Source organism: Python bivittatus, unplaced genomic scaffold (assembly GCF_059951505.1).
Source record: "Python bivittatus isolate LINGU-HERP-01145 unplaced genomic scaffold, Pbiv_v1 ctg000320_np1212, whole genome shotgun sequence".
Classification (NCBI taxonomy): Eukaryota; Metazoa; Chordata; class Lepidosauria; order Squamata; family Pythonidae; genus Python; species Python bivittatus.
In genome coordinates this window covers 9,826,208-9,852,017 of record NW_028277052.1, presented here as the reverse complement: position 1 = coordinate 9,852,017, position 25,810 = coordinate 9,826,208, and the positions used below count along the sequence as shown (strand labels likewise).

Genomic DNA, 25,810 nt, shown 5'->3' with positions numbered 1-25,810 from the left:
GTTGGTCTCTCAAGTCCATTTTTAAGAATTCTGTCCAATTTGAGAAAACTGTCATCAAGTCTTCCCGTGCTTCCCTTTTTGGCTACTCCTGTATCCTGATTTTTTATTCTATCACCATTTTATTCAAGGTGGCCTGCAATTCCTAGATGAGAATCGCTGAGCAACTTCCACCACAGTCAAGACTGAGCCCCAGAATTATTAGTAAGATGCATGGATATCATTTCAGTAGAAGAAGCCTGGGTGAGCTAAAGGAAGGTAAAAAATAAAGCTGGGGAAAGGGATGCTTTGTACTCTGATTTCTCTGTTTCCCCATTCTCTTTTGTCTCCATCTGTGCCCCATGTTGGCTATTGGTCCCTGACTGATCACCAAAGTCCAAAAGCAACGTAGTCCTCAACCTCCAAAAAAAGGTTCTCTAGCCCCGTGTTAGGTTGTAGTGTGGGCAAAGGACAGAACCCAGAAGGACCCCAAGTGAGTGATAGTGGGATGCTGCTCAACAGTTTGAATCACCATTGACAGGATTGATTTAATCCTCTACCAGAACTGGTTGAACATATATCCAGTAAGCTTGAACATATATCCAGTAAGGTACTTCTCTCTCCCTGTCACCCAACACATGAAATTAACATGGGTTTAACTAGTGACAGGAGTTTGGCCAGAAAAACTGCCAGTCAACTTAAATTTCCCACAATACCCCTGCATTAGGGGCAATTTTAAATGTAGGTGGCTTTCCACAATTGGTCATTGCTGTCAGATAAGGCTATTGTTGGGGTAACAGGGAGACAGGAAGTTCAGGGCAGATATCAGTGCTATGAGACCAAGAATCTGGCAGGAAGTGGGGGTTCTCTCCTGTCTCCAGTGACACTCATTTACTTCCTCCTATTTGTCATTCACTTCTATGCAGAGAAAACAAAAGTGCCCCCCTTTTTTTGCAAAAAAGACTTCTATAATGGCCTTTCCCCCCCCCCCCCAAAGGAGTGATCCCTGTCACTGTCATGCAGGATACTGCATGAGATGATACTAAGTGCGGTGTGTATCGAGACATGCTGGACCCCTAAATACGCCTGCCTCCTATCCATTATAATTATGCATTCATTCATTAAGTGCAATAATTAGATATTATACACAGCAGAGAACTTCCAGTAATTAGATATTATACACAGCAGAGAAAGTGTAATAATTAGATATACATAGCAGAGAATTATACACAGCAGAAAGAAACTCACGCTTGCAAACAGTATAAAAGAAAATTAAGTGACGTATCTCTAATTGTGCCATGCGTTTGAGAATGCATCAAGGCTAATAATATATGATACTTACAAATCATATGTATGGGGAAGCAAATGTGAATTCCAAAGCAGCTTTATATTGATAGAAGATTTTTTTTAAGGCTTAGGGTGCCTACATCCTTCTAAACATTCAGCTACAACTCCCAGTATTCATAGCACTGGTTCTGGTTGGGTCTCTTAGAAATCCTAGTCCAACAATTTCTACAAGAACTTGTTCTCTATCCCTGGCTAAAGGAAGGGTTGTAGGAAAATCACAGAGCTAAGTAGCAACTGCAACCCATTTAATTTTGGTCCACCACATCATATAGACTCTATTTAGAAATAACTTCTGCTTTGGTGCTGATGCTCAACTTTCAAATACAAAAATTCATAAAAGGAACCGAAATGCACATCCAGTAGATATATTGAGGCATGAGACAGGGACCAGAGCTATTCACTCCACAAGCAGCAGCTTTATTTACTTGAACAAAGAGAATGTGGTTCATTGATGATGATAATAAGCTGAATAAACTAAATATTTGCTCCAAACATATCCAGAACCATGGATCTGTTCTCTGCCCATAACAGACTTGAACCTAGGAAATACTCTCTGGAAATGGAATCAATTTGAGAAGTAGCAAATATATTTTGGGGATACACCTCCCCCCGCCCCCACAATCAGAGTTAGTTGAAATTCCTAGTGTCTTAAAAACCAAATTTCTGATGTAAAATCATGTTTTTTTTTTGGTTGTATATAAATGCCCTTGGATTTAGCTCCAAAACTCTTTAGAAGGAGTACTAGTTCCATGGAAATAATATGTTCAGTGGGTTTGCTGCTATCTCACAGGTTGGAAAACAAATGTATGGATTTTAGAAATTATGGTAGACACAGGCCAACTCTATGAGATGTGTACGTTTATGCAAGCTTGTGCCTTGATTAAGCCCAGGAATTGATAAAATCTTCCCTCCAGCATTCACTGTTATCATCCTTGGGATACCTCAACCCCAACAGTCTTCTCCTTTCCTACCCTAACAGCACAGAAGCAGGCAAGGATACTACAGCAAGCCAAAATTGCCTTCTTATCTAACAGCAGCAGCTGTTTTAGCTCCTTGGGCTTGCCTGCTGTAATAAGTAGTTTGTAATCCAAGGAGTGGAATAAAATGCTAAGCTAGTAGCAGAAAATGAATTTGTCCTTGGCTGACGTGAATCAACAGCGTACAGATGCTGAGTCTTCTCAGATGATCTCCCACCATGGAGATTAACTAGCTACTAATGGCCAGAAGGCTTTGCGGGTTACTGCACTCCCCGGCTAGCTAGCAAACTAAGCTCCTGTTCTCTCAACACCACACATGGATTAGCTGGATTATGCTGGAGAACCTCTCTAGATGCTTTTTCATTTGCTAAGTGGTGCTTTCCTGATTTTTATGCAACCTCCTTATCACCAGTTGGATGTTCCCTGCTTTTTCCTCCCTAGTTCCTCCCTCTCTCTTGATTTAATATTTAAAATAAATTTTAAAAAATCAGTGCTTTCAGCTTTTGTTTGCCTTTACCCCCTCTTTTATTTTCTTTTTTGTAACTTGCAAAGAATGGCAAACAATCTGGATGGAAAGACACATAAATAAATGTCTGAATGTGTGTCTATATAAGGAATTTTTATTAACTTTCATCATCATCATTGAGGTACCAGACTCAGATTACTCCATCTTGCCCTGCCAAGGATCTTCCCCTCTTTGTTAGAAAGGAACAACATGTGTGTGTGTAGGGAGGAAATGTCCTCAGTGGTGGTTTCTGTAAGGTAGCACAGGAATGTTACCAAGGGAAGCATATCTTGTACTGAAGTGTGAAGCTTATTGATGTATGAATGATTTGTAACTTCTGCAATCTTGTGATTATTGTTGAAACCATATGTTGAAACTGTATGCAAATAAAGATTTGCAATCTCTACTCTCGGTGTGTGGGGACCAGCTATTGGCATGCTGGACTACGAGTTCATTTCAGGGACAACAATCAGTAGTAGAAATAAAAATAATAGAATCACAGACATAGAAAGGACCACTGAGACCATTAGGCCCAGCCCCCAGTCAGTGTAAGAATCCAATTCAAGGTATCCCCAATGTTGGCTAGGAATTCTGGGAATTGTATTCCCAGAATATTTGGAGGGGATATTTGTCCCTGATTTGCCTTTCTTCTCAGGTGTCCATATGCCTCTGATCTCCCTTCTTTTCCATTTCTTGCATGAATACCAAGATATAATCTTTGATTATTCAAATGAATAACCTTTGTTATTTGGAATGTAGTTAGTACTTTATCCTAGTAATTTTGCAGTTATATCATGAGAGAGTTAGATCTGCACCTGGCAGAAATAGTTTGCTACTCCTCATTAAGTAATAATTTTCTAAGCGGAGGGGTATCCTGAGAACCTGTCTCCAGTGGGGACCACATGTTTTTCTAGATATCCTACAATGTTAAAAAAAAAAAAATGTTTGCCTATATACTCCTAGAAAAGTGAGAGAGCACAGTATCAGATTAGTGATGGTGATAAGGAAATACTATAGAGATTTATCCCCCCCCCCCCCCAAATGTTGTCACAGATTCAACTGGGAGTGAATTAGAAAGTTCCATTCCAGATGGTTCCATGGAAAATTATGGCTATCCAGAGGGAAGTTTTCATTAATTCCTGGAGGGGAAAATGGCTGAGGTGTGATTTATCCTTCTTTAACTTTTTAAAATCCTGGAACACTTATAGAAACATCGAACTCTTTGCACACAAACAGCTTTGCTCCTAGCACATCTTGGACTGAACATGTGACCACACAATATGTATTCCCATGATCATTCCAAGAGGTGCAGATAAAGGAAAGTACCTTCTCTGCAAAGAGCTCCAAATAACAGTGAGTGCACTGGGCATTGAAACATTAAAACAGCTGGAAGAGATCCTACAGTTAACTCATATATTTGGGGGGGGGGAAGCGTGATTCCTGTCCTATCTAGCAAATATTTAATTTCATTTTTTTAATGCTTAGAAAATTATGTCAGACCACAAATTTACCTCTCCAAACTGATGGATAAAGAAAGCAGATCTATTTGGGTCCACTCCTTTAAATTGCATATATTTGGCTATAGCACTGGCATGTGTGGTAGGGAGGAAGAAATAAGCATGTGGGTTAAGGCATTTAAAGAAAAAGATCACTCCTCCACTTCACCCATTACTGTAAGTGGGAAAGCTGTGTGGCTGCATGCCCCCAATGCACTCTGACCTGATAATTTCCTGTCATATGAGGTCAGTGGGACTTTCTAAGCAAACCAGCCAAGGATTGGGCTGTACGCTTCAATGTATTCACAAGATGGGACTGTGAATTAAGGACCTACATGTATATTTTCGAGGGTCTACAAAACCCAAGCACCGCTAATATATGCTTTTATGTAGTCACTTCCCCGAATATACACTCATTTTCAGTTGGACTTTTTCTAACAAATGTTTTGTGAGGATTGCTGACCAGAAAATGACTGAATCTAGTTTGGTAGATCTTGAGAATTCGCTCCAACAGAAATTTGTGATTCCTTTTGCCTCCCTTTTCTATGATATAGAAGTCATCTTTAGGCCTTCATGAAATACTCCAGAGAAGACGCTGCCAGAGTAATCTCTTTACTCAGGAAGAGGACGACATTTTCCTGAGAAGCATTTCATCTGGAGATGTCCCAGCTACAGCAGATTAACGTTTTGCTGAGACTGACTGAGCCTTAGCAGAACTGAGGCCCAAACCTGGCTGAATATGCCACTGAATCAGAAATGAGATTGCAAAATCCACAGAAAGGTCTTGAATGTAAACAGGAGTTGCTGTTGTTAAGAATGCTGCCTCTTCATATAACTCAGGCAGCATACTTAAAGGTATTGTCAGAAAAGCTACTTCATATCTCATTGTAACACTGCTGGATGCTTTGTCTCTTGACCTATCTGAAATTAGACAAAAGCAGTAGAGCACACGCTACAAGGGTAAAATCCACAAATATTTTTCTACGGTGTCTTGGCAACATTAGATAAGGCAGAATACCCTGAGAAAAGAGAAGGCCCGTGGGGAAAAAAAAAGAAACCATCAGTTGTGTAGCTAAAATATTTTATCTTCTCTTCCTCATATTTAGAGGTAAAGTTAATCAAAATTCCTGTCTGAAACTCCAGTACATCACTGTCAGTCTTCATGGGCCAGCTTTTTCCAATCCTATACTCTCTAGAGTCTTTGGACTGCAATCCCATCATCCTGGGCTGGTATGGAAAGCAGTTTGAGGTGTGGAATGCATACAGAGGGGAGCTACATGAAGAAAGTCTGACACAGAATAAATATTCACACAGTCTAATTTAATATAAGGAATGTCCCAGTTTTTATATCCCATTGTTTTCTGATGTGCATATTGGAATTTCTTCTTAAAATCTACTTCATAAGCTATCATGCATAATACTAAAAATAATAAATTTTTAGTTCTTGTTCTACATGTGGAGTACATGGACTGGCTATTTCCTTATACATTTTAATGTATACATTCCTCCCACTAACTCCAATCTATGCAAGCTTGTCAGACAACACACACAGTACTCAAGAGAGCAGTTGCAGTCATGGTTCTCAGAAAGCTCTAGCACATATTTTCAGTCATGGCAAGGTTCAAATTTCAATCTAGGCAAAATGAGATTTTTTGTTGCTGGAAATTATGGTCAGGGAAAGAGTCGGCAAGCCATTCTGAATGGGGACATAGTAGTACAACTAGGCCTGGATATTGGGGGCAAAGTCCAGGGCTTTATGGTGTGAGACTAGGCTGAAGCTGCCATAACCTAAAGATGAAGCAGGCACGTAAGCAGAGAGGACAAAAGCCAGGAAACTTATCTATGAGATCCCTTCAGGGAGGTAGATAAGAAGGAAGCAAGTCGTTAAGGAAAAAACAAAGGACCTGAACCAGAAAAAGGAAGTTGGGCCTGAGCACATGGAAACCCTCACCCCACCTTGTAAATCAACTCAGCAAGGACTTTTGGGGATAAAAGGGGTCCCAAAGCCTGCCCACTCTGAGTTGTCTGTGTCATCTGAGTCACCTTTGGATCCAGACTTGGCGGCTTCCGTCCCTCTAGCTAGTGCCTGGCAGCCTAGTTGGGAAGGATGTGGGTAAGTGTGGATGAGCGTGTGTGTGTATGAGAAAGAGCAAATGTACCTTGCAACCAGTAAAGTTTTGCTGTTACTTTAAATTCACTGGGTCTCCGTGTATTACAAAGAACCTCTTGTGCCTCAGTGTTTGGTTGGAAGTTATTTGTGCGTATCCCTAATTATTTCCCGGCTGTTGACCAGGGCTGTGTGTCTGTCTGTTCCAGCCGGACCTATCTGGAAAACCCAGGTAGAAAGCAAGGGGGGCTGACAAGATCCGCGTGCCTCAACAGGCTGTGAGTGTGTGAGTGAGTGACCATAAGCCGAACCTGGGAGCAGCGTGTGTAACAATGGTCATATGATTGCTTCAAAGAGTTCCTAAATGACCACACAGCAAGTAGCAGAAGATGGCACAGGAAACCCATGATTCCCTTTTTAATCTCAACTACAGCTTCTAAAATTACCTAGCAGCACCACTGCATGGAATCTCCATCACATCCTAAACCCTCTTTGGTTTTGGGAATCAAAAAACGCCCAAGAGTCCATTTATCCCACTTCTTAGAATACAGCTATGCTACTTCTCTCCCAACACAGAGACAATCTCAAAGCCAGAAGACGACTTCTATTCCACTTCTCTGCCTGCAACTACTTACACCCCCCTGACTCACTACCACCCACCTCCTCACACATTCAATTTGGCAGTTCTTACCTCAGCTCTTCCAAGATAGTTGAAAAAGGACACAAGGCATTTCAAGAATAACATTTGTCAAGTCTCCCAAATATTTCTGGGAAAGTTAGCCCTTTGGCAACATGCAGCTGGAGGACACGTTGTGCCAAGATGTCCTTTTTGGAACAGACACAGCAACAAGATTTAAATGGCATTCCTCACTGATGTGTCTCTTTAACATGTCCTGACCTTTGGAGCTAATGCTCTGACGCATTTGGATAAGTGCCAATTAAGCACCTCAACCTCAATGCAAACACAAAGACAGACTCTGCAGGAGACCTTGCTGCATGGCACAGAGCAGGGGAACATGTGAGCATTGTGTAGCTATGCTGAAAGAAAGGGTTGGGAATGCTTAAGAAAGATGAGTCATCAGCTGGTGTGGCCAAGACATGGGGAGGCTTTGCTTGCTCACTACACCATCCTGGCATAGAAAGGATGAAACCATTTTCCATGGATTAAAACCTAGTTTCAATATGGAATGCTTCTGAATATGGACAGCGGAGTGTAATGATCAATGAATCAGTGTAGATCCAGTCTATTTGATTGTCCACATTAGTAGAGAAGTACACCAATCCATCATTTTTTAAACATTTTTTCTTCTACTTACTATTACGTAACATTAAAACACACGCATACACATTCATTTTTATTTCCCACTATTCTGCATACAGTCTGGAGGTTTTTCTCCGTTTGACACTGGAGATGGTCTTTTGTTTTGATGTCAGGAATCCCAATTCTTGGTTTTAGCCCAGGCAATCCTCAAATGCATTACATACCAGTAACTGTGCTAAAATAATAGTGTCTGTAAGTACACTGTCGTTTTCATACATTCAAGTGCTGCCCTATTTAAATTAATTGAAACAGTTGGCAGATTCCGTTGGCTTAGTTCATCTATCATATCCATACGCCCACAAAATTTAATGAACTTGTTATGCTACAGCAGAAATCCATTCAGCATTGTTCAATCCTTTCTCCCCCACTCTCCCCACAACATACAGCATTCATTAGCTTATATGAAAACGTATGATCATGTTCCTGAGATAAGGCAGATTCCTGGGAAGTCTTTTTTTTAAAAAAAGGAAGTTGGTTGAAGTATTCCCCATAACACAGGTTACTTGTTTTGCAATTCTGTCTGAGCAGCCAAGATTCAGCAACTATCACTACCTTCTAATTTTAGTGGAACAACAACAGCCCACCCATGCTACATTTCCTACCATATCTCCTCTGTCTTATTCTTCCCATTTTCTCTGATTCTGCTAGCTAGTTTCACCAATATTGCTAAGGCAACTGATAACAAGGAACAGAAAATGGAACAAGTGTTCCACAATCCAGAAGGGCCTAAGACAGAACAGTTCAGAGATGCCTAAAGAAGGCAGTTCATACTTATTCCTTAAGTATAAAATAAGATTGATCCTAAAAAGACATCTGCAAAAATGTTTGAAATTACAAAATACTTTGTGCAGCATTCAGGTGAGTAAAAGAATATCAGATGCTCTTCTAAGATACTGTCTCCCAGTTTTATAAATGTAGATTCATGGCATTGTAGAACAGAGGCTGAGGAATATGAGATCAGCTATTGTCACCTCTCAAATAAAGCCTTCTTAGAAGAGAGAAAGCTAACTAATGTCTGATGGCTAGGATGAGGCAGTATATGCCACTGCCATATTTATTCTTTGTTTCATGATCAAAGGGTCAGACAAACAATGGATAAGCCAAACTCAGCAAGTTACTTCTTCTCTTAATGTATGTTAAGGTGTACAAGCCTAGGTGATACTTGGACCTTTTATGTGAATGGGACTGGAGCTCCAGACAGCAAGAAGAGATTGCGCATGGTTGCTGTCCTTCAACATCAGGCAGATTCATGTCCTTGTTCTACCACATGAAGGAGCTCCAGAGATTAAGCTTCGGGAGAGTCATAGATCTGGATCTCCCGGAGATAATGACAACATCTAACAGTCTGCGAGAGAAGTTTAAAAGCCACCATGTAGGTATTAGAAACAACACTGGAAGCTGTAATCAAATGAAATTAATGAAGTTGTCTGTTTCATAAAGTCAAAGATTATGCAGGAAACATATAATAAAGCAATGAAACAGAATCCACGTTCAGCACGTGGGTTCTGTACGTTGCAACCCTGAGCAGATGGTTCTGCTTGTCCACTGTCAATGCTCTCTAAACAGCCTCTGGGTGTTAGATCAGGAAGAAGCTGCCACACATATTACAGCAGCAGCTTCAGCAAAATGCAGAGACTGTTACAAAGCTGAGGCCATTGGAGCTCAATACTGAATAACATCATCAACCCAAAGAATTTCCACTGCAACCTTTGGTGAGCCTGTCACCAGCTTTATCTGCTCAGCCTAGGGACAGAACTGAGAAATCAGCTGAAGTTTGTTGGGTTCTGCTAGAGGGCAGCACTGCTTCTATACCCCAAGCAGTTCATTGGACTAAAACAGACCTCCCCCTCATCTGCTCTTTTGGGGTCTGTATCCAGAAATGCTTTAATACACCAGTGCTCAAAGAATGTCTGGATGAAATCAGGGCCATTCCCAACCAGTTAAGCACCTCCAACTTTCATTGTATGATTCACAGAAGTGGTGTCAGGAACTTTTGCCCTTTGCACTTGTGGTAGATGTGGTGAGTGGGGCAATGGGGCTTACAAGAGGTAGTTTATCTTAATAGTGAAGAACTCCCAAGCTTGAAGAAGCCTTTCCTGTCTTGAAGCAGCATCTAGCCGACCTTGGCTGAATTCAACAAACTCAACAGAATCAAAAAGGAAGACCACCAGAAAGTATCAAAGTTGAAAAAAACATTCCAGAAGAAGGGTTAGGAAAATTGTTGTGTATTGTTGACAGTTATGTTTAATTCAAAGAGGACATTATCTGTTCATGTTCCCTGCCCCCTTAAAGCAACATTATCCAGTCTGTGCCCTCCAATTGTGTAATCTTCAAAAAGAATCTCAGCTAGCATGAACGTTGCTGAAAATCTGGGCACCGAAGTCCATGTATGTGGTGACTATAATCCAATACATGGATTGGTACTGCACCCAAAATTCGGGTTTATCTATGCATAGAATCTATATTTCAATTTTAAAATTACTTAATCAGAATGGATTTTTGGTCCTATGGACTGAATTGACTTGACTGTATAATTCCATTCCGTGATTTATATTGGGTTGACCATGGGATGAGGTAACATCAGTATGCTGATGATATTCAATTATATATCTCCATCCTGGGTGACCTAAGTGATACTGTGGCTACCCTTCTGCAGTGCCTGGAGGCTGTAGGGGCCTGGATGGGGGACAACAGGCTTCAACTGAACCTTGGTAAGACGGAGTGGCTGTGGGTACAGGGAGCCTCAAGGTCTGGGAGTTTATCACCTTTGGTTCTTAATGGGGTCGCACTACCCCAGACAGACCCGGTGTGTAATCTGGGGGTCCTCCTGGACTCATGACTCCTGTTTGAAGAGCAGATGGTAGTTGTGGCTAGGGGGGCCTTTGCACAACTTCATGTTGTGCATCAGTTACGCCCCTTCCTCAATTGGAAGGCCTTTTGCACAGTCACTCATGCCCTGGTCACCTCCCAGTTGGATTACTGCAATGCCCTCTACATGGGGCTACCCTTGAAGAGTATCCAGAAGCTACAGCTGGTGCAGAATGCAGTGGTGCGGATAGTTCTGAAGGTCCCCAGGGGGGCACATATAACACCACTGTTATGCGAGCTGCATTGGTTGCCAGTTTGTTCCGTGTCCAATTCAAGGTGTTGGTTATCACCTTTAAAGCCCTTCATGGCACAGGACCAGGTTAGCTGAGGAGCCATCTCGCCCCCATTACATCAGCCCGCCTCACTCAGTCTGGCAGAAGGGGCATGTTGCAGACCCCACCAGTCAAGGAATTTCAGCTGGTGGGGTCTAGGAAGAGGGCCTTTTCTGCCATGGCTCCTGCCCGTGGAACAACCTACCATCTGAGGTGCAGGGTGCCCCCCCCATGGCCTTCAGGAAGAGTGTGAAATCCTGGCTATGCCAGATCACCTGGAGGCCAAATGGGGGCTCACACCTGTGGAAGTGGCTGGTGGGGTAATTCATCTTACTCCCCCGTCATCTCCCCCGTTTTTATGTATAGGGCTTGTTTTTGTAGTTTGACTTTTAATTAATTAATTAATTAATTTTAATTAATGAATGGGGGTATTGTGATGGAATGGTTTGGTGAAGGCCGCGCTCGGGGAGATAAGCATTCCCTTAGCCCCCAGCAGGAGCGTGGGAAGGTTAAGAGGATGAGACTGGCACCACCCTAAGGAATTCGCAGTGTTTGTTTGCTGGCTTGAGAAGTTTAGATTCAGTCTGTCTTGTGGTTGAAAGTTAATAAAAGCTATCGAACTAGACCTGTACTGTCTCATGGAATTCTTTGGGCTGAACCTGACAGGTATTTATTTTTTTTTAACTGTTTGTGGCTTTTACTTTCATTGTGAGCCGCCCAGAGTCACCCACTGGGGGAGATGGGCGGCATACAAATTTAATAAATAAATAAATAAATAGTTCCTGATACTCATTGTTAGCTTAATAGCGATTCTCAGTCCTTTAACATGATATAATACATACTCGTGGATGTATTTTCTTCAGAGTGTCTAATAAAAAAAATGAAGGAAAAAAAAAGAGATGCTGTTCATTTTTTTGGAAGTACTATCTTCCCAGCAAACTCACCACACCTACTTCTTGCCCACAGGTAGAATAACATCCAATGAGGACTACAACTTCTTAGCACAGCTGATGTTTATAACAAGTATAAATGATGGTTTTTTCCAGATGAACTTATGAACTTACCTGTACTGGGTGACTGCTGGATTGGCTTTAGCAGAGCAGTGAAACTTTACCGTGTTGTCTTCAAGGACAGGCTGAGGTTCTACTGACAGATTGACGAGAGGTGGATCTGTAAAAACACAATGGCCAATCTATTAGCTTTCATGCTTCTGTGTACAGAAATGTGTCTTTCTGAAGAGATGCTCCCATTTGCTCTGCTGTTGTGATGTATGGATATACAGTAACTAGTCAAGATACCTATTTGACCTTTCAGTGTCTGAAATCTAGTGTCCCTACAATGAAATTCCTTTTCTTGAAGGAATGATAGCTTTAAAGGCAGGGTAAATCTGGGAGCAATTACTTCTTGTTTTGCAATTTCTTTCCCAAGTGACCGTGGGAAGGTCATTCCGCTGCCATGTATCTTTGTTTGCATACCCGGATAGATCCAAAGGATTGGTTGAGCAGAATATATAAGTAAGAAGGCAAAGGCCACAGTACATCTTCTTTACAGCAGAAAAGCAGATCAGGCACATATGAGGCCATTTTTTCTGGACTGTACCACCTCATGCAAACTAAATTATTTTATTTCATCTTTAATTTCATTTTATAAAATACTGACTTCATTTCAATTTCTGAAGGTCATCTTTGTACAGAAGGGCCACAGCTCAGAAAGAAGAGCAGATGATTTCCAGACAGAAGGAATACCATTTGTGCAAGATGGGAAAAGCATTTGCCAGTTAGCATCAAGTGTGTTAGGTTAGATTGGCGGCTCTCCTTATTTGCTGCTTTTTAATTCTTGTCTTTTTCATTTTAATTTTTAGATTGCTTTTAACTGAGGCCCAGTGTTGATGTTTCCTGTCTGAAGGGCATGACTCTTGCAAACATTTACTATTTTATCAAGACATTTGATCTGAAAAATTTCAGGGACTCCATTATCATGGTGCTTAATAAGGAGCAACCTTCTATAATCTTTCTACTATTTTCAGTGAAGAATTATTTTGCATCCTTAATCTTCAAACCAGGCTTCTTTAAATGTATTGCTTTTTTAGGGAAAAAAAAAGCTATATGCCCATGCATTTTGGTTTTGGAGCAAATTAAACATCTCAAGGCAAAGATGCAAATACCTTTCCTCAAAGCATAAGACGACTCCTAATAAAAATAAACCTGTGATCAGAAAGTAGATCTGTCAACCTCTCAGCTCCAATGTTTCCCTTCCCTTCTTTCTCATTACAGAGAAGCAAAATACAAAGTAGATTGGGTGGTGGTGATGGTTTGTAGACATGGTCTATTTTCCTATGTCACACATGCACCAATTTCCTTACAATGCCTTATAGGAGCCTGATTTCGTTTGGATTATTTGTAGTGGTCCTGATGTAGGGACCCCAGAACTGGTGGTTTTTGGAGACAAAGAATTCAGTATGTGTCTATGGAATTATGACAAAATGCAATCGAAAGCATGGATGTGCTGTTCAAAGAGATTCATGTTTTCTCTATCATGGGCTCCAGAACTATTTGAAGACCTATATAATAGCAAGGAAAGATTTAGCAAAAATCCAGGAAAACAGTGTAGTGGTGTGTTTGTGTGTGTGTGTGTGTGTGAATGAAAAAAGTGTGCATAAGTGTGTGAGAGATTTCACACCATTTTTCAGGGAATTATGGAAATGTCATCTGCACAATTACTAGGTGAATTATTAAAACTAAATGCAGTGACAGGTATGGAACAATATGAATCCCCACATACCTAGAAAATTAGATAATATGAAGGAGTCTCACCTAGCCTTTTACTTGACACAGCCTGGGAAGAGTTTTTATTGTTTCTATGGTAATTTATGTAAATGAAGACTGTCACACGGCTTCCAGAATGGTTACTTACACATAGATTTATATGCACTCATTAGTTATGGGGCATTCCTGACATCAAAGGCCAGTCTTTAAATTGCCTATAAACAATGGACATTGTTTATAAGCAAGAAGACTTCAACAATTCTACGTGGGCCTCCCTTTGTGTACCAGTTACCAGCAGTTTCAACATAGAGCCCTTCAGCCTCTGGGCCAATGGTTGCAAATAAGTCATTAATTAAGTAATCCAGGACACTGGTGAAAATGGGGTTAATTCTTGTACTGCAAATTAAGTTGTCACACAGTCACATTTTTAACAGGAGGCACTTGTCATCTAGCAGATCGGTTCCCTCTGTACAGCCTGTGCCAGATTGGCTCTATTTCCCAACTGTGTTCCGGCTGACACAGATTTGCTGGAGGCGGATGCTCCATGATGCTCCATTTGGCACCTCATGCTGAGATATAATGCATGTGCCCTGCTAGTGGGTGGGTCAGGAAGAATCAACCTGAAAACAACAGACTCAGTGCACCCGACAAAGCCTGTAATATTTCCCATTGTGATATAGAAAGCTCTTCAGAGCATAACATCACCAAAAGCCACTTGGGCTTGAAATCTGAAGTGAAGCCACCCAGAGTCCAGGAAATGGTAAAAGAAAGTTGGGAACCAGGTGAATATTAAGGAATGGAATAGGAGTGGGTGAGAAGGTTGGAGCATGGAAGAGGAAAACCAGGAATCCAGTGACTCATTGATAAAAGAACCAGGAAAATGGGAATCCTCAGCAGATTCACACATTGCTAGTCATCCTGACAAAACTTTGGAACGAGGTTCTTCTGTCACACAACACTTCATCATCATCAGTTGCCTGGGTTTCTGAGTAGTTCACAGATCTCCCATGATCATTCCTAGGACCACAGATCCAAGAGAAAGAGTGGGTTGGGCAGGAGATTCAGGGTCACTGGTGAAATGATCAGCTAGCTGTATGTGGAACTATGGGGTGTTTGGAAACCAGGGTGAGAACCAGTAAAGAATGAAGAGGATTCTATGTAATGAAAGAATATAATTTTGGTAGTTCACTAGAGTGTATATCCTCTTTGGACTAGTCCCCGCAGTTTTATTAGCAAGGTTTTTGCCATTGCCTCCTTCCTAGGGCTGTGGGAGAGTGAGTGGCCCAAGATCACCCAGCTGGGTTTGTGCCTAAGATGGGACTAGAACTTACAGTCTCCTGGTTTCTAGTCTGGTGCCTTAACCTCTACACCACACTGGCTCCAGAGTATTAACATCACATGATATAATTATGCAGACTTCACAAACTTCTACTTTCTTTCCAGATCTAATTAAAAATGTTGGAATTATCCTTTGAAAACCGATATCACCAGGATCCAGGGTACTCCCTAGATATGTGAACTTCAGCTCACAGGTTTCCCCAGCTATAGTGACCATTTATGAGAATTCTTGGAGTTGCTGGAAGAATAATGATTAATAATTCCTACAGTGGAGGAATGGATTGTGAGAATGTGAGAATTTGCAGAAATGGTGAAATTGATCTGTTTGGCCAGAGAAAGAACAACCTTTTTTTTTTTTCCCTGAAAGGTTGGAAATCTTATATGGACGTTTTGCTGAAAGAAGAAACAAGTGAATTTACGATTTACAGATATGACGATTAAGAAAGATGCGGACTAAATGAGAGGCTGAAGGGATTTGTATAACATTTAAGAGGGAGGAAGGACAATAAGATTGTAATTATCTGTTGAAAAGAAGGTTGGAAGTCATTCATATATTTCTTAACTTCAGTGTTTTCTTTCTTTTTCTTTTCTTGCACTTCTTGTTTCTTTCTCTTTGTTTTCCTTTCTTTCTTTTGATTTGTCTTTTATTGTTATGAGAAATTTATTAATAAAGATAAATAAATAAAAAAAGAGAGAAATCTTAGAGCTCTCTTAAATTAATTGGGGCCAGGCTGCCTAAAAAAAGTCTCCTCCATTTATATGCAGTAATACTGGAAGGAAAAGATGTCACTGCAAGTCATGGGATGGTGGTCTTTTTGCTTTTGTTTAAATAGCCACAACAATAAAGAATGGAGACTATTCATCAGAGATAACTAACAGCTTCTTCTCAAATTTCTATCCCTCCCACACTCTAATTTCCACCTTCCTCTTCTCAGATCTTAATTTTGTGACCTGCCTATGACCACAACATTCTGCTGTGCCAAAAGTTTGCATCTTCCATAATCTCTGTCTCGCCTTGACCCATCTCCACAGGTTTCTTTTGAGAATCAAACAGAGAAAAGGAACCATGTCCACCACTCTGGACTACTTGCAAGAGGAAGAGCAAGCCAAATTAAGCTGAATAAATATGCAAGTTAAAGAGCTAAATATTGGATTTTCTGTGGTTGTGGCCTGATTGTGGAATTGATTAATCCAATGCCATTTTCACTTTCTCTTATTTGCCATAGAATTATTCCATTTCTTGAGCCTTTGGTAAGTAGAACATTCAGAGAGTTGTCCTTCCACTCCCTACACTTGTTCAGCTGGTTTACATTAAACTTTACATTATTTGTTTTCCAGGTTTCTGATGGGTAATAGTAATTATTCTCTCCATTACTTTTAACGGCTAGATTGTTGTTGATTTTGTTGTTTCTGACACCATTGTTATAGTGTTGTTTTTATGGATTTTGTAATCTGTTGTACCTACTGTTGAACATTTTAGGAGATAAAGCAGAAAAACTTCACATAATTAGTCTTTGTGCTCAATACTATTTCAGCAGTGCATTTTTATGCGAGGTTACCTAGAAGCAATAGTCCAATATGTTCAACCAAGTTTTCTTCCAGGAAAGTGAATACAGGGCTGCAGTGTAAAGGTAAGCATCTGTTGTAATATAATAGGCATTATTCATGCCAGGACTCAACCCAGGTGCATGTGGAGAAATTGGGAAGTAGACAGTTCCTTTGAAAATCTGTAAAGTTCATTTCTTCATCACTCAATAATTTATACATAAAAGTAAGGAGAGATACTTCTGTTACATTAGACAGGGCAAATTTCAAGCAGATTGGAGCCCCAGCACTTCATTTAAAGCTGCAACACCAACTAACCATCAATTATGGCTCAAGTTGATTTGCTCTTCCCTGCTAATGATGACTCTTCTCAGTATCTCCATAACTTTGCTTAGCAGAGAATGAATATCATCTGGTCCAAAATTTCCACTGGCCAGATGGAGAAGTAGACTTTTCTGGATGGCCAAACTGCCATCTGCTTCTCATGAATATAAAACAGGTGGTTGGGCAGAGTCTTGGTCCCTGGTATGATGTGGAATTAGTCTCTGATGGTGCTGCACGTTCCCAGAAGCGTCCATAGCAGTGGGAATCGAAATGATGGTCAGTGACAGGAAAAGGATTTCTTCTTTGATGTTTGGAGTTTCTCACTCAAAAGAACTTAAATTTAAATTACCATGGAACTGTCCTTTTGCATTGGAATATTACCTTGATCCAAGCATTTGAGAACAGGACAAGTAATTTCCATCTCTTTCTCCAGTAGCAGGCCATATTAGTGGACTATATCTCATACGTATTGATAAAATCATAGCCATCATGAAAAAAAGAAGAGCTTTTGCAAAATTTCACTGATCGAGAGCAGGCGATGGATCAGTTTAGACAAATCCCTGAGATCAACAGCATTCTTGTTCCTTATTAAAAGGAATACAGTCTGAAACTTTCATACTGGGGACTGATATCCACTCACAGCAACTTTAGACCTGATTTTGAGCATCTAGAGAAAAATAAAGTGGATACTTTAATCCCTGTAATCTGCTCATCCTGTTACAGGGGAAGCCTAGCTGCACATAGACAACCCATTTTTTTTTTTTTTTTTTTTAGCAAAGTTCACTATGATGGATCAGATTGTTTGAAGAACTGCAGGATTTTGTAGAATAAACTGGAAAACGAAAGGATTGTGCTTTTTAAGACAAAAGACACTCACTAGCAAAAGCATGTTGGATGGAAGAATGGAAAGAAAAGCATAAATATTGGGATAGTAGTAGTCAAAATGGCTTGGGATAAGCTATTCTTTTCTGACTTCACCCTCATTATAGTAGTGAGGATTTAACCAAGCCAGGATTACTGCATTGTTGGGAGTACAGCCACCTGTCTTCTGGCTGGGAAATTATGATGAGAAATTATAGGTATTTTCAATTTACTTTAATCTCATTTTAAAATGTGCAATCAAAATTACAATAAAGGCAGGCACAGGTTGGAATATAAATGAGATGTGCACCCATAACAGCCCAGAGATATCTAGTACACTCTTAATTCATTTGCAGGCATCTTGACACTTCTCTTTGTTAGACAACAACAGCTAATCACCTTCCTTTATTATGTATGAATCAAGCTTCTCTATAGTAGTTTCCCCATTGTTTGACAATACAATAGTTGTGCTTAGGATGTACAAACGGATCCTCTTTGTACCCTAAGAGAGCAGATTCCCTTCTGCTGTGAAATGTATGTTTTCCTCCTACAGTAGTTTAATAAATTCTGTCTTAGATTAAGAGCAAATGAAAGTCTTCGATTTTTCCTGTGAAAATCAAATCATCCTTCCTAATGATTTTATAAAGGCAAGCTAAAAATTCCCACCCCAGAAATTAAGTAAAATTTGCATAAATGCAGACAAATATTTATTCAGCATAATGGAAGTCCACTTGGTTGCAACTGATCATTCATTCACAGCCTTTTGTAAGTAATAGAACTACACAGTGAGCTGAGCCCTGCATTTTAGCTCATGAAGGGTGCTGCTTTTTATAAGCCAGGTTACTACAAAACACTCTTATTTTTCCTTGAAATGGAATGAAAGCGCCAATTCATTCTTCTTCTTGGAAATGCTTAGTTGGTGGAAATGCAGGCTGAAAATGCAAGCACAGCTGGGGCCTGTACTTAATATTTGAGGATGGATCATACTAGACAGGAATGATGCAATTTATATATTTATTATTAAATTTATATGCCATCCATCTCCCCCAAAGGGCGACTCTGGGCATCTCACAATTAAAATCAAATATCAAAAACAGTAAAGAAATATAAATATCCACATGAAATTAGTTAAAGATCATACTAGATAAAGACAGTATATATATAAGAAGACTATAAAATTCAAAAAAGGGGACAAGGCTGGAATTTTCTATTTCTTCAACCTGTATTAAGCCTATTTTAGGGATTGCACTATGTTTTTTGTATGTTTTCTGTTTAGCTCATAGGAAGCCACACTGCCAACATTTTGTGGCATGGACAATGGAGTGGGTTCTGGGGTCATGTTAATCAAGGGTAAGGAACCCTTGGCCAAGGGTGAAATGGGATCACCAGCCTTCTCCCAAGGCAAGATTTCTCCCCATCTTGACTCCAGGTTACTGATGCAACCCACTCTGTCCAAGCTATGAGATTGGAGGAAGGAACCTTGAATAAATTGGGGGTGGGGGGAGAATGCTTGGAAGCAAATCCTTTCCTCACTTTCATTGTCTACTGAATGTAGGCAGTTCTAATATCCTTAATGCAACTCATTTTACCCTTGAAAGGCAGATCATAATATTGCCCATGGACAAATATCTAGCAATAATCTTTCTGAAGCATTCTGAGCTTCACAAGTCTCTTGAAAGGTAGACCCATGTATAGTTCATTGCAACAATCTAAACTTGATGAAAATAATGCATGGTGCATCCAACTTAAACTGGGTGGATAATTTGGGTTGATAGGACACTAGCATTATGCTTGTAGCACACTGTTCCTCTGGGATAGGAAGAGGGCATGTGCCACCATTGACATTTCTTGCTAGTCTTAAGGTGTTTCTTAAGGATTTATTCTGAATTCGGCTGTCCATTAATTTCTTTTTATATGATCCTTATTACTTGCTGTCTGCCTTGCCTTGAGAATCTCATAATAGATGGACAAGGTCTGAAATATTTCATTAAACAAGTAAAAGTTTCCACTCTATGATCGTGGAAGTGATGCCTTGCCTTTCTTCTTTTAATCTGTCCAGCTGCTTTTTATTAACAGCTGTCTTAGCCTCTGTGATTAAGGCTGAAGTCAAGACTAGTAGATTCAGGACAGCTTGGTACTCAATGAATCCATCACAAGACCAAGAAGGCACAAATGCCCTTCCCATGTGATGCCTCTCTTAGCTAAAATTCAGCTGTCACAATGTCAAATTCTGCCTGATATATTGTTTCTATAAAATGTGTGTCTCACTGAATTCCCATTTCCATTCCAGCTCTCCTTACTGCATTCATGCTCTTCTTTAGCTCACTAACAGTGCTTTACTATTTCTCATTCTCTTCTGATTTCTGAAGATACCCAAAAGTTACAACCTTAAACACTAGAGGGTAAACAGAGCAGGAGAAAGCTGCTGGTGCAAGACTCAAGGAAGCAGTCACCTCAGTCTGCTCCATCCTGGCACACAGGACGTGATTTCCATATAGCCCCTGGGCTTTAGCTATATAAATAGTTTATGGCATATCAAGCTATTAAACATGATTTTAATCCCACTTGTGATGTTTGGCACATTACGCACAGGAGGCCTGCTTTGATGTGGCTGATGGTATGAAAATCACTTTGAACAGATGTTTCAGCTGGAGTTGCTTAGTCTGTGCAACAAAGCCCAGGTTTCTCTTTTGGGGAGGTGGGCGGGATGAAGAACTGGATATACTCTGCAGTTTAATGATAGGTTAGGGCTGATGTTGGGTCCTTTCATCTTGAGTCCTAGTGATTCATTTCAGCCAGCCATGTTGCATTTTTATAAAATGGATTTTCCCTTAATCTGTCCTCCTTGAAAGATGCAGAAAGTAGGTGACTTGTATTACTAAGTGTAGATATTTATGATGTCCTTTCAACCATGAAGAAATATTATTACTGTAAAGTAATGTGTGTGGTTTTTGGTTCACAGAATGAATTCAGCTCTCATGCCATTCATTTCTTGTAGCATTTCTACTTAAAGGCAACATCATTTCACACTGAGACTACCAATATTTGAAACTGCACATATGGTAAAAGCTGGAGTGACCATGTTTTTCCCATTGGCCTAAAGAACAATGGCCAATTCTGCACAGCAACAGTCAGGTAGTTTAAGCTGCTAAAAGAGTTAAGGTTCCCTAATGAATAAATCTGATTGTGGGAGTTTTTATGGATCACTCTCTTTTACATTGGAAGGTAGCTGGCATGTTATGTGCTCATCAGGAGCCCCTGCTTCTGATTCAGCAACACTGCTTTGTTTTCAAACTGGAATAATGCCCTAGGGTCCTCTCTGTAGACATTGTCACTTCAGAATGAGCACATAAACTGTTTGGTTAGAGTTGGCTTTTCCTCTGCATGCTTCTTCTGAACTGAGCAATTGGTTTCTGAGATAGACCCACCCAGGCTAAAAGCATTATGTGAAACCTTGCTACTTGGTCAGTAGGTGGTACATCTTTTACTTTCACACTGAAGGGCAACTGCCAGATCCAAAAGCACTTTCTTGTTTCACCTCCTACTTCCCACTGGAGACAGATGCTGGAAAGAATAGCAGAAAGTAACTTTTGAGGTTACTGAAATTTCACAAAGAGTGGAGTCACTTTGGGTGAGGAAGGGAGAACTTATACTCCATGGATTGTGGGGGACATTATGGCCAAAAAAGCAGCTGGATGCTGGATCTGGACTGCTGAAAATTATCTCTGGACCCAGGAGAGATCTAGAGATTACCCATATGTATTCCAGACAGTTGGTTTTTTGTAAGTAGAAGAAACTGTCATTTTTTGCAATCTCTTGTGATCAGCTGAGAGTTGCAGAATTCCATTGTACTCAGAGCTGTTAATGTAGCCTTTTATGGACTTATGAACATACCTCATCTTTTTAATCACTTTGGACTTTATTTTTTATTTTTTTCTTATTGTTTGTTAAAGATTGAAAAATCTTCAGAACTGCAAGTCTGGTATTTGCTGGGTGAGTTTCTCCTCAATGTGTTTAGAAAGAAAGGAAGTTATGTGTTCAAAGTTTTATAAGAATGTTCTTTTGTTTTCTTTCTTTTTTTTTTTGATTATACAGCAAAAGGGTGATTATAGTGCTGATTTTGGAAAGTTTTTAAATGGATTAAGGGTTCAGATGAAGTAGAATTAAAGAAAGACTTTGAAGTTAATTAAAAGGATCCTCTCTCCTGGGAAAAATTCTTTTGTTTACATTTCAGCTGATAAGAAGTCTTTGAAGGTTTGACACTAGAGGGCACCAGATGGCTACCATAAAAGAAATGTATGATGTTTGGGTCCAAGAGATTTATGAGCTATTTAACTCTTTAATGGAATCAAAATGTGTTATTGAAGAGGAACAAGCCTCATAGAATAAGATTGAAATGGACTTTAAGGTGGAATTAAAAATTATAACTCACAAGAAAGAGATGGAAATATTGGATTTACAAATGGAATAGGATGATGACTTAAAAAATTTAAAAAATATATACAAATAATAACTCAAAACAGTGATGAGGATTATTTTTTTTTATTGGAATATAAGGATTTACTGGAGTTACTATACTGGAATTACAAAAGGACTTTGATGAAGATGACAAGAATTTCGAGAGAAGAGACAAAGAGAGTGTCTGAAAGCAGATGTTAATTTTATTTGTGGGACTTAAAGATTGCTGGGAGAAAGAAGAAAAAATACAAAATTGGTTTATTTGATCATGGTTAAAATAATGGGTTGCTATTTCTGTTGATGTCTAATTTTTTTTTTTTACTGGGATTGGATGATGATAGTTATTGTTGGTAATGTTTAATTGGGTGTAACAGATTAATTTGTAATGCTTATATTGTTATTTTTGATATATAAATAATGGGTTGTTACTTCTGGTGATGTTTAATAGTTTTTTTAATTGGGACTGAACGATGATGGGTTATTTTTAGTAATGTTTATTTACTTATTTTTTTTAATTGGGATTGGACTTTGATTTTTTGAAGAGAGGGATTAGGGGGAATTTGTTTAAAGGGATATGGAGATATAAATGTTTGTTATTTCTGATAACCCTTAATGGACTTTTGCTGATTAATAAGGAGAGTTGAACATTTAGAGATGGATTTATAGAAAATGGGATGAGATATGGAATGAAGAAGTATTTGGTTGTTTTTTAAGAGACAGTGATAAGCTGTTAATGTTGACTATACTTGCTGGGGTTGAAGGGGGAAGTTTCTTCTATTTTTTTCAACATATATGTTATTTGTGAATCTTATTTGTTGATCTCTTGGTAGCCCCTATCCATTTCAAAGCTGCTGACCTGGAACATATATATATAATCCATACATATAATCTGAATCCACAGAAAAGGCAGTTATAGTGGTTGGGCAGAGCTTTGAAGAATGCTTCATTTTTATGAAGGTTTGATCAAAAACCCCTTTTAAAGGGTCCTGACAAAACAAAGTGGTCTCCCCCATCAATAGATTGGAGCAACTGTACCACTTTGCCTGACAAGTGTTTCCATGCATGCACAGCAGAACATAGCCACTTTGCATGGCTTTAGCAAATGTGTCCCCTGTTCCTGTCCATGGTCCTGAAATAAACTGCCAAGTATCTTCCCAACTCGAACTACTTTCTTTGTGGTCTCATTCACCAGTTGTGTTATTTCTATTATACTCTTTTTCATCAATCATCCACTGTTGCTAAACAGAGAATCCGATTGGTGGCTTTTTAAATAGTAAGATTATTGTTGTTTGCACAGTCAGCCAGATGTTTAAACTGGATTTGGCATTTTATCCACCTATCGAGTCCTTCCCAAGGACAAGGGATAGACAGATGTTGTTGCCTGATAGTGTTAAAGGTATCATAGCAGGATGGAAGCTGTTCCAAGTAAAGCTGCCTTTTGCAATTGACTGATGGTGATTTTGCCAATGCCGATGGTGTTCAAGTGGTGCTCCAGATGTTTTGGGATTACACCTAAGATGCCTATTACTATCGGTACTATCTTTGCTTTTTTTTTTTTTTTTTGCCACAGTTGTTCTATTTTTATTTGCAGGACTTTGTATTTTTTATTTTCTCCAGTTTTTTCTCTTCTATTCTGTTGTTGCCAGGTATTGCAATGTCCACTATCCAGACTTTTTTGTCTTTCTTATTAACAATTGTTAAGCTTGGGGTGTTGTGTGGCAGGTGCTTGTCTGTTTGAATTCTAAAGTCCCAGAGCACTTTACCCTCTTCATTTTCTATTACTTCTTGCTTGCAGGCAATTCTTGCTTGCAGGCAAATGGTATTTCTTGCAGATATTCCAATGCACCATTGTTGCTACTTTGTCATGCCATTGTTTGTAGTCAGTCTGTGAGATCTTCTTGCCCTTTTCCCCCCTCAACTGTCTGGTGTATTATTATTATTATTATTATTATTATTATTATTATTAATTTTTCAGTATGATCTACTTGGTGCTTAGAAGCAAAATATTGACTTGATTGAATCTCTCCTTTTAAAGTTCCATTTCCTGCCATGATTCAGCTCATGCTCATATTGTACAGCATGCCATAAGGGTGCTCTGGTTCTGCACTGTATTTCCCTGTATTTGAAGTTGATGTGACTGTTTTCTGGCTGTGAAACTACCCCCTCCCCCCTCCCCCTCCCCCAATTATCTCATTTTTATCTTGCCAGTTTTGTTAGGACATACTATGGGCAACCTGAGGGCCTGCTAATCTTCTGGCAGAATAGCTGGAAGAGGGGGAAAGTTTCTATTGCCCTAGAATCTGCTCAGCCAGTTTTTAACTGGAAACAGGAAAGCAGCTGGCATGCTAATACTGAATGCCCTGCAATTGCAAATTGTTGTTAAATACAGATGCAGGAATGTTAAAATGCAGCTGAAGATGTACTGCTGGAGTAGGGGGAGGAGTGGACATTCAGGCTGGATTAAACATGAGTGTAAAAGGAAGCAAGATGAGAGTTCCTTGTACTGCCATAAAACCCCCCCACAATGATAAAGGGCTTTACTGAAAAAATTAACTATGCACAAGTTCTACTGGAACTATCTAAAAATTCCTTTAGCACAACGTGCTGGGAATGGAGCTAAGAAGCAAGTTTATCATAGTGGTTAGAGCTGTTTGTTTGTATGTTTAATTAATTAAATGGCCACCCACTCACTAAAGAGATTCTGGGCAGCTAACAAGCAAACAATAGTCAATAATAATAACAACATCATATAAAAATAGATGCACAATCTGATATGAAACCACATCGTACTATCTCCCATAATGGACACATCTAGCAGCCTAGACCAACACCATAATCAATACACCACACTGGCTCTGCTGTAGTGCACCTCATTCACTATAGCAGATATTATCATTATGGTGAGAGCAGGGCATGCCTGTGTAACTCCTGTGCTTTGTGAGTTACACTGGCTGCTGGTTGCTTCTGGATGCAATTCAAGGTTCTGGTTGCTACCTATAAAGCCCTACATGGCATAGGGCCTGGTTACTTGAGGGACAACCTATCTCCCATGGTATCTGCCTGGCTGGTTTGATCTGGTAGCACTCCGGGTTCCATCAATTAAACAATGACATCTATTGGGACCCCAGAAGTGTGCCTTCTCTGGAGCAGCACCTACACTCTGGAATGAGGTTCCCCCGGAGATTTGAATGGCCCCTACCTTACTGGTATTTCAAAGGGCCCTGAAGATGGGGCTCTTTGCCCAGGTTTTTGGTGAGGATGACTGATGCCCCCTTTCTTCCTTCTCCTTGTTCCCATCCAGGTTTGTTTTCTTTGGCATCTCTGTTCCTTCGTTTTGGGTTGTTTTCATGTTTTTTGTATTGCTGCCTGTTTTTAAACGTTTTAACAATTTGTAACCACCCAGAGTTGCTGGGAGTTGGGCAGCATATAAATTTAATAAATTGAATGGAATGGAATCCAAGAAAAAGTCTCCTTATTTACTCAAGATGCAAGCATATTCTGTCTACAGATTATAACTATTAGAGCAAGACTTGTTTATTGCTTAAAAATAGTTTCGCACCTCCTTATTTACAACTTAGCATTCAATAATACATCTATAATTTCCCCAGACATACTTCCCATGTCTGTGCCCCTTGTTCTGGGCTGATGTC

The 25,810-nt window shown here is 39.8% G+C and overlaps 1 protein-coding gene across 1 annotated transcript in view; it reads right to left on the bottom strand.

Annotated features, from left to right (window-relative positions):
* Positions 1 to 25,810, bottom strand: part of KIRREL3 (kirre like nephrin family adhesion molecule 3) — a 603,325-nt gene that overhangs the window by 101,586 nt on the left and 475,929 nt on the right. The window contains exon 7 of the mRNA XM_088139054.1: positions 11,934 to 12,039. Within this exon, the coding sequence (XP_087995180.1) occupies positions 11,934 to 12,039 (106 nt within the window). The remainder of the gene's footprint in view (positions 1 to 11,933; positions 12,040 to 25,810) is intronic.